Below are 12321 nucleotides of genomic sequence, written 5' to 3' on the forward strand. Positions count from 1 at the left end.
GGTTGGGGTACAGGAGAGATCATAGGGTGCTGGCTCTGGGAGGGGGGTCAGAGGGTTGGGGTGCAGGAGGGGGTTTGGGGTGCTAGTTCTGGGAGGGGGCTTAGGGCTGGGGCAGGGGCTTGGGGTTCAGGAGGGGGTTGGGGTGCAGAAGGGGGTATGGGGTGCTGACTCTGGGAGGGGGCTCACGGCTGTGGGTTGGGATGTGGCCTCCTGCTGGGTGGCACTTACCACAGGCAGCTCCTGGGTGGTGGTGCAGTGAGGCTAAAGCAGGCTCCTTGCCTGCCCCGGCCCCACACTGCTCCTGGAAGGGGCCAACATGTCTGTACAGCCCCAGGGAGGGCGGACAGTGGGGATGTAGCTCTGCGCGCTGCCCTTCTCTGCAGACACTGCCCCCAAAGCTCCCATTGGCCACAGTTCCCCATTCCCGGCCAATGGGAGCTGCGGAGGCGATGCTTGCAGGCAGGAGCAGGGTGCGGAGACCCCTGCCCCCCTTCCCCCCCCCCAGTAGAGATTTCATAGAATCATAGAATCATAGAAATCAGGGTTGGAAGGGACCCCAGAAGGTCATCTAGTCCAACCCCCTGCTCGAAGCAGGACCAATTCCTAGTTAAATCATCCCAGCCAGGGCTTTGTGAAGCCTGACCTTAAAAACCTCTAAGGAAGGAGATTCTACCACCTCCCTAGGCAACGCATTCCAGTGTTTCACCACCCTCTTAGTGAAAAAGTTTTTCCTAATATCCAATCTAAACCTCCCCCACTGCAACTTGAGACCGTTACTCCTCATTCTGTCATCTGCTACCATTGAGAACAGTCTAGAGCCATCCTCTTTGGAACCCCCTTTCAGGTAGTTGAAAGCAGCTATCAAATCCCCCCTCATTCTTCTCTTCTGCAGGCTAAACAATCCCAGCTCCCTCAGCCTGTCCTCATAACTCATGTGTTCCAGACCCCTAATCATTTTTGTTGCCCTTCGCTGGACTCTCTCCAATTTATCCACATCCTTCTTGAAGTGTGGGACCCAAAACTGGACACAGTACTCCAGATGAGGCCTCACCAATGTCGAATAGAGGGGAACGATCACGTCCCTCTATTAAATTTCTATTAAATTGTTACCCTATGGTTTTCCTAAGAAAGCTCAATACCAGAGACATTATGGCCCCTTCTAGTCACCATGCTAGCTAGCCTGAGCACCCAGTAGCATGAGACCTAAGGAGACGGGAGATACCCTCAGAGAGCAGAACTATTACAACCTGTATCCATATCATTTTCTGGCTAAATGTCTTTAGCCACAAACTACCAGGCTCTTTATATAATGCCTGGCTTTCTGTGGTCCCTGCTGATGAAGGTTGGATGCTTTAGATATGCAAAGTGATACAAATAGAATGAAAGATTAAACCTTTCCATAAGTATTTTACTTTCTGTTTCTCTCTTTAATGTTTCTGGATGAACTCCAGAATGTTACAAATGGCAACATTCCCTGGGAGGAAAACCCCACCGCTCTTTACCTTGTGGTTTCCCCACAGCCGGGCCAGCCCGTTGGGATCCACTATCCGAAATATTTTGGATTCCTTGTCCTCCCATCGGATGAAGTTTTCGTACCGGCTGTCAGAAAGCAGCTGATAGACATAATCCCAAAGCAGCCTGCAGTCTGTGAAGAGAAGGGCAAGAAAACATCATTCAAATACTTCTAACAGGGATGAATTTTGGGAGCTAGCAGATCAGCTTGCAGTGAAAAGACGGTGACCTCAGTTATGGCTTCATTTCTCAGCCTTAGATGCCCTTAGGATGAAGCAAGCCAGTAGCAACCTGAAGTAAAGGCCTGGGATAGAAGCTTTTGCCACTGGTGGGACTCTCTTTCAGATCAATAATGATTGAAAGTCATTACCAGCTCACAGCCTGTGTGAAATGAGAGTCTGGTCTCAGTCTCATTTCACATAGAGAAGTACCCGTACAACAATAACCACTGACACAATTAGCCTTAACTGACTCCTTTGTTGGCTGTCTCTTTAGAGAAGCCAAGGAACCTGCAGCCCTGGAGACTAAACTGTCTCCCTGCTCCGGGTGGTCACTGCAGGTCAGTGCTAAAGCACACTGGTAGAAGCGTGCATGTTATACCTTTCCTATATAACAGAAGGTTTTGGTGTTCTATATTATGAAAGCTGACACCTTTCACCAGTTCTAAATGTGCTTTTTAAAAAAACAAGCAACTGGAAAGAAAACCAAAGTACTGTAATTATGTGAGATCTAGCAAGAGGTTAAATATCTTCTATTTGGACAATTGAATTAAAATTCCCTCCTGGCAAACACTCCTTAGGTCACTAACAGATATTCAGGTTTTAGCTTGATGTTTTGAGGCAGTCTCTTGTGGCAGAAGATGCCAAGAGGCTGAGCTGCTCCCCCTTGTTCCTTGAGATGTGTATGTGGCACACACGTACAGCATGATAACAAGCAACTGTGAATTATGGATTCACAGTTCCCTGGATGGTCCTGCTGATATATCACAAACCACAAGAGTGCAGGCAGAACCCTAAGATGGCCTCATATTTGCCTTTTATCATGAAGGCAAAAGAAAAGCACGTCTTCACCAACAAACCAATGAGAGACAACATGGCCAAATGGCTAAAACATAGAATGAGGCATCAAGAGAGCTGCGTTCTAGACCCAGTGCTACCAGTCGCTCATTTCAGCATGTCACTCTACTCCTCTTTGCCTTGGTTACTTTCACCATCTGTTAAAATGGGGATGACGATCATAATATGTAGAGCGGGAGAACTTAAAATGGGGGTATTACTAATACATGTGAGTTATGTTAAAATGTCTAGAGGTATTTTAGTAGTATTTCCCATTTTAGAAATGTAGGGAACATCTCCGAAACCTGTACTAGCTCTAAAACTGGAATTAACGTTGCTGGTGCACCCTCTGTAACCTGCCTCATAGGGGATGCTGTGAGGAACAAAGCCATGCACTCAGAACTAGCTACGTTTCACGCAAATGGCAGCTGCTACTTAGCAAAACTAGTCCCCACAAGCACAGCACCTTGGTGCACCTCTCTCTTCACTAAATACAGCATTCAATTCAAGGTCTGTCTGCCCTCCATGGGATTGGCCCTGCCTGAGAGGTTGACTCTCCTTCTGTGACCATGCCTTCCAGAACTGGTATTTAGCACTAGAACGATGCAACCTAGCATGCTGACTGCTACAACGAGGCTTGTAAATGTGGGGCAGAGGTGGTTGAAAATTTTCCATCCAAGGTTTTTTTGTGGGTGGAAAATAGCTTTTTAAAAAAATATGATTAATTTTTATTAGCAGAAAATTCTTCATTCCATTTGAAATTTTCTGGTGTTTGATTAAAAACCATAATTCCATTTTTCATTAAAAACTGGAGTATTTTTCCAGAAAATTTCAGAGGGGAAAAAACCCTAAAGGGTTTTTCCTAATTTCCCACACAGAGCAACTAGCACGCTCTGTTTTGCATAACATGGACCTCTGAAACTCACTCTCACTGGAGGTAAGAGCAAGCTGCAGGCCTCCCGGCATTCACAAATATGATACTTAAATAGGATCCATCACTGTAGTATCTGACCACCTCACAATCTTTAACATATTTACCCTTGCATTCCCCCGTGAGGCAGGGCAGTGCTATTATTCCTATTTTTACAGATGGACAACTGAGGCACAGACAGACTCAGGCCTCTATCCACAAAGATACTTACTGCCTCCTCCTCTGACTGTTTTGTGTGGCGTGAGGTAGGTTCCTAACTCATTCTGGTAAGAAACACCATAGGTGCCTAAGCTGCCAGGTTGCTGGTTCCCGTTCGTGGATCGCTAAACAGAAATAGGCGCCTCTCTGCAGCCTGGATTTAGGTGCCTAACTCCAAGAGAGATCTAGGGCTTAAGCCACACCTGTCATTTCCTACTGGCTGGCTTAGCCTGCCTACTACGCTGGCTTTGTGGAGTGCATGCTAAGGCACCTATCTCCGCCCATTCATTGTCTAGGGAGCGTAGATGGATCAGTGTTGTGTTGTTCCTGTGATTTTTCTAAGCGCCAAAATGCTCAATGTGCAATGCTTCATTCCCTTTGTGGATCCCATCTTAAGTGACTTCCGGGAGGTCATAGAGGAAGTCTGTGGCTGAGCAGAGAATTGAATCTTAGCTGCTCAAATCCTAGGTTAGCACCATAGCTACTGCACGATCCTTCCACTCATGAACGGATCACAGAATCCAGTTCATCAAGTACCTTTTTTGTCAAAATCGCTTCACATGCCAGCCTCACCCTCTTACATTTACAATTTTTTTTTACATGTCAGTAAATTAAACTGCCTATTCCAGTTTTCTCCTGCAGGCAATGAAGGAAGAAAAATTCTGTTTTTGACTTTGTTTGGTTTTGGTAATTATTTGGGAGGTGCTTGTTCATAAAACAATGGAGGGCCATGTAAGTATCTAAAGAGACAGATAATTTATTACTATTTATGAAAATCGTTGAGCTCTTTCAGTGGAAGGCACTATGGCAAAACAAATGTTAAAATACAGGAATCCTAATCTAAAAAAAAATCTCCCTCCCCCACCCTGTTTCTTCTTTCCGTTTCTTCCACTCCCCTCCTGGCCCTCATCTTCCAGAGCATTGTTTTTACCCTTGTTTGATCATTCATGAATATAATGTTCCAACCTGTGAACTACCAATTTTTTTTCTATATGGGCTGTGGTATGTTTAGCAATGCAACCTGCATAGTCCCTTTTACACTAACTGAAATGTATGCACATGTGTTGCAGGATGAAAATACACCTGCGCCTAACAGGAAGCTTTCGAAAAGGTAGTAGCTGGTGGCGCATGCTGAGGCTAGACTCGGCATTGGCCTAACTCTGCTCCCACTGAAGTCAATGGAAGTGAACTTAGATCACATTCAGCACTTCTGAAAATTCTACCCTGAAGCTGTACAGCGACGTACTCTTTTCTTAGTCATATACTAGAGTGGAATAATCTACACTGTTGCAAGAATTACTGAAGAGGCAAAACCTTTATCCCTGAATCCAATACGCTGGGATAATTTCAGTCTGTTTTGTCCTTTTCAAGAAGATTGGGATAGGGCACATGCACCGGAATGAGTGTGCAGTACATTACCACTTCTCTGCTTTGACAAACTCTGATTACAGACCTTATGATTAACATTTATATGACTCTGTTGACCTTTGGCTGACCCAAACTTTTACATATAATCTTGGTTTACCTTTTTGTGTCCTTTAGAATCTCTGATACTGGGCACTTCTATTTTCTGAATAATTTTGAGTGGGCACAGACTTCAGGTATCTTGAACAGCATTGATTATATACATCTTTCATTTATGGGATGTATGATAGTAGGCTAACAAGTGGTATGTTGGCACAGTTTTGCTTTCTAATTTCTTCTCTTTTATATGAATAAACATATATGGCCAACACTTGCTTCTATTGAAGTTAAGGGGAAAACTCCATTGTCTTAAATACAAAGGACTGGGCCTCAAAGAAGGTTTTTAACTCTCCCGTCCCTCTGAACTACATGGCAAGGTAATTAAGAAATCAGGTAATTACCAGGGTAATTAAGACAAACTAGCTTTACAGATGGAGTTATATGACCATGGTTTATTTTTATAAAATCTATAACATTTCTCCAAAAGTGTTTTTCTGTACAAGTGACATTAAAAATGATGTTACAGTACAAAGTTTTTAACTGGGAACGGCTTAGAATGATTTACATAGCTCACCCATGGCTCTGACACACAGGCTTATTGTAGCAATCCCAGTAAAAGCTTTGTACCACATATATTCTCTTGATCGGAGTTCTATTCATAGTTCTGCCATAGACCTCCATTGTGACCCTCAGCAAGTCACCTATCCTATCTGTTGCCTCATTATTCACATCTCCAATATGGGGATGATAATATTTCCCTGCCTTGTAAGTTTAATTAATTAATGTTTGTAGCTCCTCAAATGGAAGCCATTGTTGAAGTACAGAAGTAGACTATAGCTCTCTGTACAGTTGTAATATTATCTAGCTATATCTCTGCCTGTATGTATTTCTGGATATATGCGTGAATGAGTTGTGAGATGTAAACTGCTCCTAAAATCTATTGAGAGCTGATAGCAATGCCAGCTAGTGTCCCTTAGATTTGCAATAAGTTTTCATATTGTAGCTAAAACTTGAGCGTCATGGCAATTTGTGCATTCTGAATTTATGGTCAGCCTTGACCAGAGAACACTCGGCGTTGAAGGTTGTAACGTATGATATTGGAAAGGGACTTTTGTGTGAATTCCTCAAATGGTAGCATATCTGACCAATGACCTTGATGTCACAATAACTAGGTCACTCTTAAATATATCCATTCCAGGAACACGTAACACTGCTAGTAACCAGGCTAAGATTCTTGGATGCATAGAGTATAGATTTTCACTAGGTTATAAATTATTTCACTGGAGAGAAGTAAGGGAGTCACTCTGATGGGTCCCATGGGTAGGTCCCATGGCAAGAAACTGAGCTCTCTCTCTCTCTTACACACTGGGTATCCACTGCTGAAAACCTCTTCCTTTGGTTAAAGAGAAATATTACTATTTCCACCAATATCTCACACTGCAAAGCATTATATAAATTTGTTTAGTACAAATCAATCACTCACATGGAAGTCCAAGGGCTTTATAGAAAAATAGATCATGCCAGAGAAACTTAGTCAAGGAGTCAATGGAGCTATGACAATATATACCAGCTAAAGTCTGTCCCTTGCTGTATAGATTAGTCCAAAGTTTCTCTGGCATAATCTATTTTTTTACTTAAATGGAGCTACGATAATTTATATCAGCTCAGGATCTGCCCCAGATTTCCATAATTTCTCTAACAAAATGATAGCTTGTGGGCAAGCACATTTGTTTACAGTTTACATCCACACACAAACCTCTGTCCACAATCAAGGCGAATGCATGGTTGTTGCTCAACCCAGTTACAGAAACTTTTAGAACAAAAAGGGAAATTATACTGTGGGGTTTACTGCTACATTAAGACAAATACTTAGACTGGATTTTCAAAAGGGCTGTCTAATTTCGTGACCATTAAAAACCATCTGTTGCTATGTCAGCTAAGATAATCTAATATCATGCTTCAGGGTGTAAGATAATTATTGAGGGGAGGAGGGAAGTCAAAAAGGAATCCTCCTTTCTCACCCTCTGTAGAGGAGGGAGAGAGAGAGAGAGTGTGTGTGTCTGATAGAGAGAGAGTCTACACAGGCTTGACAAACAACTATTTATGCAGTTCAGTAAAATCAAAGCTGAGGAGAAGGTTGCCAGATTTTATAATACAACAGGCCTTACATGGCTTTTGTCTTGCACCCAGATACAAGGTGACATACTCAGGAGAGAGACTAGAATCTGGAACTGTGCTGTGCGCAGTCATGAGGGTAGGGCTGGGGAGGGAACAGAGAAGAGGAAGTCTGGGCTCATCCGGCTGGGATTGGGAACGTGGGGGTGGGAGGCTCAAAGGCGTTTGGCCTTTGTACAGTAACTCCTCACTTAACAGGTTTCAGAGTAGCAGCCGTGTTAGTCTGTATTCGCAAAAAGACAAGGAGTACTTGTGGCACCTTAGAGACTAACCAATTTTTCTGAGCATAAGCTTTTGTGAGCTACAGCTCACTTCATCGGATGCATTCATTTAACGTTGTAGTTATGTTCCTAAAAAATGCGACTTTAAATGAAATGATGTTAAGCGAATCCAATTTTCCCATAAGAATTAATGTAAATGGTGGGGGTTAGGTTCCAGGGAAATTTTTTTTTTTTTGGCAGGCAAAAGGCTATAGTTTTTGTGTGTGTATATATATATGTACACACAAACACAGAGAATAAGTTTTAAACAAACAATTTAATACTGCTACAAAGCGATGATGATTGTGAAGCCTGGTGGAGGTGGTGAAGTCAGAGGGTGGGCTATTTCCCAGGGAATGCCTTACTGCTAAATGATGAACTAGCACTCAGCTGAGCCCTCAAGGGTTAACTCGTTGTTAACGTAGCCTCACACTCTACAAGGAAGCATGAACAGCGGGAGGGGAGACAACGTGGCAAAGAGAGACACACTATGTGTGTGTGTGTGTGTGTGTGGAGATGGGGTAAGCGGGGTGCAGGAGCAGGAGGGAGGGGGGACACCCTGACAGCCTCCCTCTTCCTCCCCTGCCCCCGCACAAGCAGGAGGTTCAGGGAGCAGCTCTAAGGCAGAGGAGAGGAGCAGCACATGGCAGTGGGGGGAGGGACAGCTGAACTGCCGGCAATTGGTAGCCTGCTGGATGGCTGCTGCATAGGGAACTTAGGGGAGCAGGGAGCTGATAGGGAGCTGCCGGTCCACCCTGGTTCCAAGCCCCCACAGCTAGCTGCAAGGGGCTGCTCTTCCTGCAAGCAGTGGACAAAGCAGGCGGCTGCCAAACAACGTTACAAGGGAGCATTGCACTACTTTAAACGAGCATGTTCCCTCACTGATCAGCAACGTAACAATGAACCAACGTTAACCGGGACGACTTTAAGTGAGGAGTTACCGTATTGCGTTTGTGGAAAGATGGGAGAGACCTCAAAATCAGAGCTGTGTAAGAAGTGCGCCAGGAACTGGGAAACGTGGTAACTGAAACTCACACCCACGAGGCATCGAAGATGAAACAAACAGCAGAAATGCAACTGCTGCTCTGATCTCTGTTGTTTGTCTTACTGCAACAAAGGAATTTACATTCTAACAAGCACACTGAAGGCAAAGCACTTCCTACAAGTCACAGTGCCCCACATCAAACAGGTATTTCCAGTATAGATGTCAGGTGCTCTTTCCTCCCCCCTAAAACACTCATTTTAACTTAGTCCCTAAAGAAATCTCCCTCAGATCTCTCATGGCTTTTTGTCACCTCTTCTCATGGGAAAAAGGGGCAGGGACTAAGAAAGAGTGGGATTCAATCCAAACCTGATGGAATATTCCTGGGCAAAATGAAAGTTCTCCCCCAAATGCTCAGTATGACCCAATCTTATTCAACATCAGGAAACTCTGAAAGTGGCTCAATAGCCAAATGTAGTACAAGAAAGGATTACAGGACAAAGACTCTTCAAGATTAAAAGTATGTCAGATGAGTGAGAAAGCGAGGGCAACTTCACTGTAGAAGAGAACCCTCACAACAATGGTCGTGCTTTTGACTGTACAGTACAAAAGCTCCAGTGTTTTAGACTAGGGGCCCTATTTACCTCTGGGTTCTCTCCAGTAGTAACCTGACCTGCAGATTCACAACCATGGAAAATTCAGCTGGAGGGATTGCAACAGCACAAGGCACTCACAGTCCCTCTCCACCAGAAAGCCTGGAGCTCTCTACAGAGTGAGCATAGCCAGGGCTGTGCTGATCCACCTCATCCCCTGGAAGTCCCTCCTGGAAGAGAGGATGCAGTGTGGATGCAGTAAATTACATATACCCTCCCCTGGCAGAACCCTTGTGGAGAATGACAGTAGAAATACTCCCCGACTCTCAGCAGGGGGTTAATCCCCTCATGGGGCGCAGCTGACACCCCCAACACAGAGGGATACAACATGAAGGCTTTGAGGCCTTGGCCATATGCAGTTTAACTACAGGTATGAATTGAAACCAATTTAATTCAACTGGTGCAAACATTTTTATTCTGGTTTAAACCAAGTTTATTTCAGTTTAGTTTAAGTTTATTAAACCTAAGCCACTTCTAAGGCTATGTCTACACTACGGACCACACAGTGGCACAGCTGTACCACTGCAGCAGTGCCTTTGTAAGGTCTCCTGTGTAGCTGCTCTATGATGGTGGCAGAGAGCTCTCTCCTGCTGGCGTAATTCAACCCTCCCCCAGCTATGTTGGAGGGAGAGCGTCTCCCACGGACATATCGCTGTCCACACTGGCGTGTTTGTCGGTGAAACTTATGTTGATCAGGGGTGTTTGCAGACAAAAGTGCTAGTGTAGACAAAGCCTAAATCAAATAAGTATGTCCACACAGGGGTGTTAACTACTGACAAGGCCTGAGTTACTGAAGTGAATCTAGCCCAGGCGTGCACAATGTCCAGTCTAGGGTGCTAGATTGCTGTGAGGTAGTGAACGCTTCCTGTGAAGGGTTTGCCACCCAGTTGACTTCAATAGGGATTGAAGACTCTTACAACCTACTTATCCCATCTGTCTAGCTATGGTATATATGGAGTGCTAGTCACCATGGCACCTAGGCCCTGAAGCACAGTAGAATGAGAGATGCTGTAGACACAAAAATACTATTGCCTTTCAAAACTATTGTCGCTTCTGGCTTCCGATCTCAGCAAAACAGGCCCATAATGTAATCTGTGGACCCTATAATTACAGGATTAGGACAAAGGCTGACCAGCTGCAGGATGCTACTGCAGATGAAATCAAACAACAAGCAATTCTTATTCATTTGTCAAGTGACAAAAGCTGAACTGAAAAAAGACACTCTTAAACGGAAATAAGAGCATCGACACGGGGGTTATACTTATATAACTATATCTGTTTAAATTCACACCTTAGGTTATATGGAAAAAAATTTCCCATGAAGACCTGGTCTTATGGCCTCATTCACATCACTCTGGCTGTGCAAAGGGGCCTTAAGGTATGTCTATACTTAAACTGTTACAGTGACACAGCTGCAGCTATGCCTCTGTAGTGTTTTAGTGTAGATGATACCTTTGCTGACGGGAGAGGTTCTCCATCAGTGTAAGTAATCCACCCGAGAGGTGGTAGCTAGGTCGATGGAACAATTCGTCCATCAACCTAGTGCTGTATACACCGGGGATTAGGTCTGCATATCTTTGTCTTTCAGGGGTATGGATTTTGTACATCCCTGACAGATGTAGCTATGCAGATGTAAGCTCTCAGTGTAGACCAGCCCTTACAGTGTGTGTAAATTACAGTGTAAAGGAGCCACAATGTAAATGAGGCCACACGGTCTACACGACACTCTTACTTCGGTATAACTGTTGCTCAGGGGTATGAAAAATCCACACCCCTAAGCGACGTAGTTAATCCGACCGTAATCCCCTGTGTAGACAGTGCTAACCCCAGAGAGCTACTCCCATTGACATAGCTACCACCTCTTGTGGAGGTAGAGTCATTAAGCCGACAGGAGATCTCCCATCAGCTGAGAGCATCTTCACCAAAAGTGCTACACCGATGCAGCTGCATCGGTGCAAGTTTGTAGTGTAGACCTGCCCTCAGAATCAGGTTCCTAAGTCTATAATTGCAATGGCAAGTATTTACACAAGACCAATGATCTTTTCATTGTATGGCACAGTTGAGGGGAAAGAATCACAGGCCACGTCCTTGATAAAAGTGATCCAGCTGCAATGGTGTTAGCAACATTAGGAGTCTGGTAGGCACTGTTTTCACTGCTAAAAAGGGGGTATTTTTTACTTGAGGGTAACTAACACATGCGAAGTATCTTGAGATTAAAAACAAAGTGAAGATAAGGAACTTCAGTTTTAGGTGAGGTAATTTTAATGAGGTTAACCATGGATGGGACATAAGGCTGTTAACCTCACAATTTACCTCACAGTAAAACTGCAGTGTCTGGTCTTCACTATGTTTTTCCTCAGGATAGCTCAGGAAAGTTAATTACCCCTGAGGTAAAAAACAATACACCTCTTTTGGCAGTGAAGACAAAGTCTTAGTGTAAACACTAGCTGCTGACACCATTCTCAGTACTGGGCTCTCTAACCCTGCTGGGAGGAAATCTAATCAACACAGTGCTGAAAATTGTGTTGACAGCCAAAGCCCTGCGTGCAGTCAGGCTCCCACTTTGCTACACTGGTACAACTGTAAGTAGTTTTTTCAGAAATGTCCCCCATGTAGATAAGGGTACAGATTGCAGAGTCAAATCTGAATAGCTTGAGCTGTCAACATTTCTCTCTTGCAAAGAAGGGAAGATCAGTGAGTTGCAGCTTGCAAGACAGTTCACTGTCTAGCATCTCAGTTTGCACAATGAAGTTAACACTTTCACTTGCTCAGCAGCAAGGTGAGCTGGAGAAGGGAGGAGCAGCAATCATATCTGACAGCTAAGTACATAATTGAATGGAGAGTCTGAAGGCTTGTCTTCACAAGGAAACTGACTAGAATAGCTATTCCGGCATAGACTAACCAATTTATCTGAGCATAAGCTTTCGTGAGCTACAGCTCACTTCATTGGATGCATCCGATGCTCAAATAAATTGGTTAGTCTCTAAGGTACCACAAGTACTCCTTTTCTTTTTGCGAATACAGACTAACACGGCTGTTACTCTGAAACCTATTCCAGCATAATTATCCTGCAATATCTCCCTGCATGGAC

General features: G+C 44.2%; 1 protein-coding gene across 2 annotated transcripts in view; it reads right to left on the bottom strand.

Annotated features, from left to right (window-relative positions):
* ETV6 (ETS variant transcription factor 6) overlaps positions 1 to 12321 on the bottom strand; it is a 167717-nt gene that overhangs the window by 7895 nt on the left and 147501 nt on the right. For both annotated transcript variants that reach the window (XM_084617934.1, XM_084617933.1), the window contains exon 6: positions 1503 to 1645. In XM_084617934.1, coding sequence (XP_084474060.1) covers positions 1503 to 1645 — 143 coding nt within the window. The remainder of the gene's footprint in view (positions 1 to 1502; positions 1646 to 12321) is intronic.

The sequence above is a fragment of the Lepidochelys olivacea genome (genome assembly GCF_965140295.1).
Source record: "Lepidochelys olivacea isolate rLepOli2 genome assembly, chromosome: 1".
Classification (NCBI taxonomy): Eukaryota; Metazoa; Chordata; order Testudines; family Cheloniidae; genus Lepidochelys; species Lepidochelys olivacea.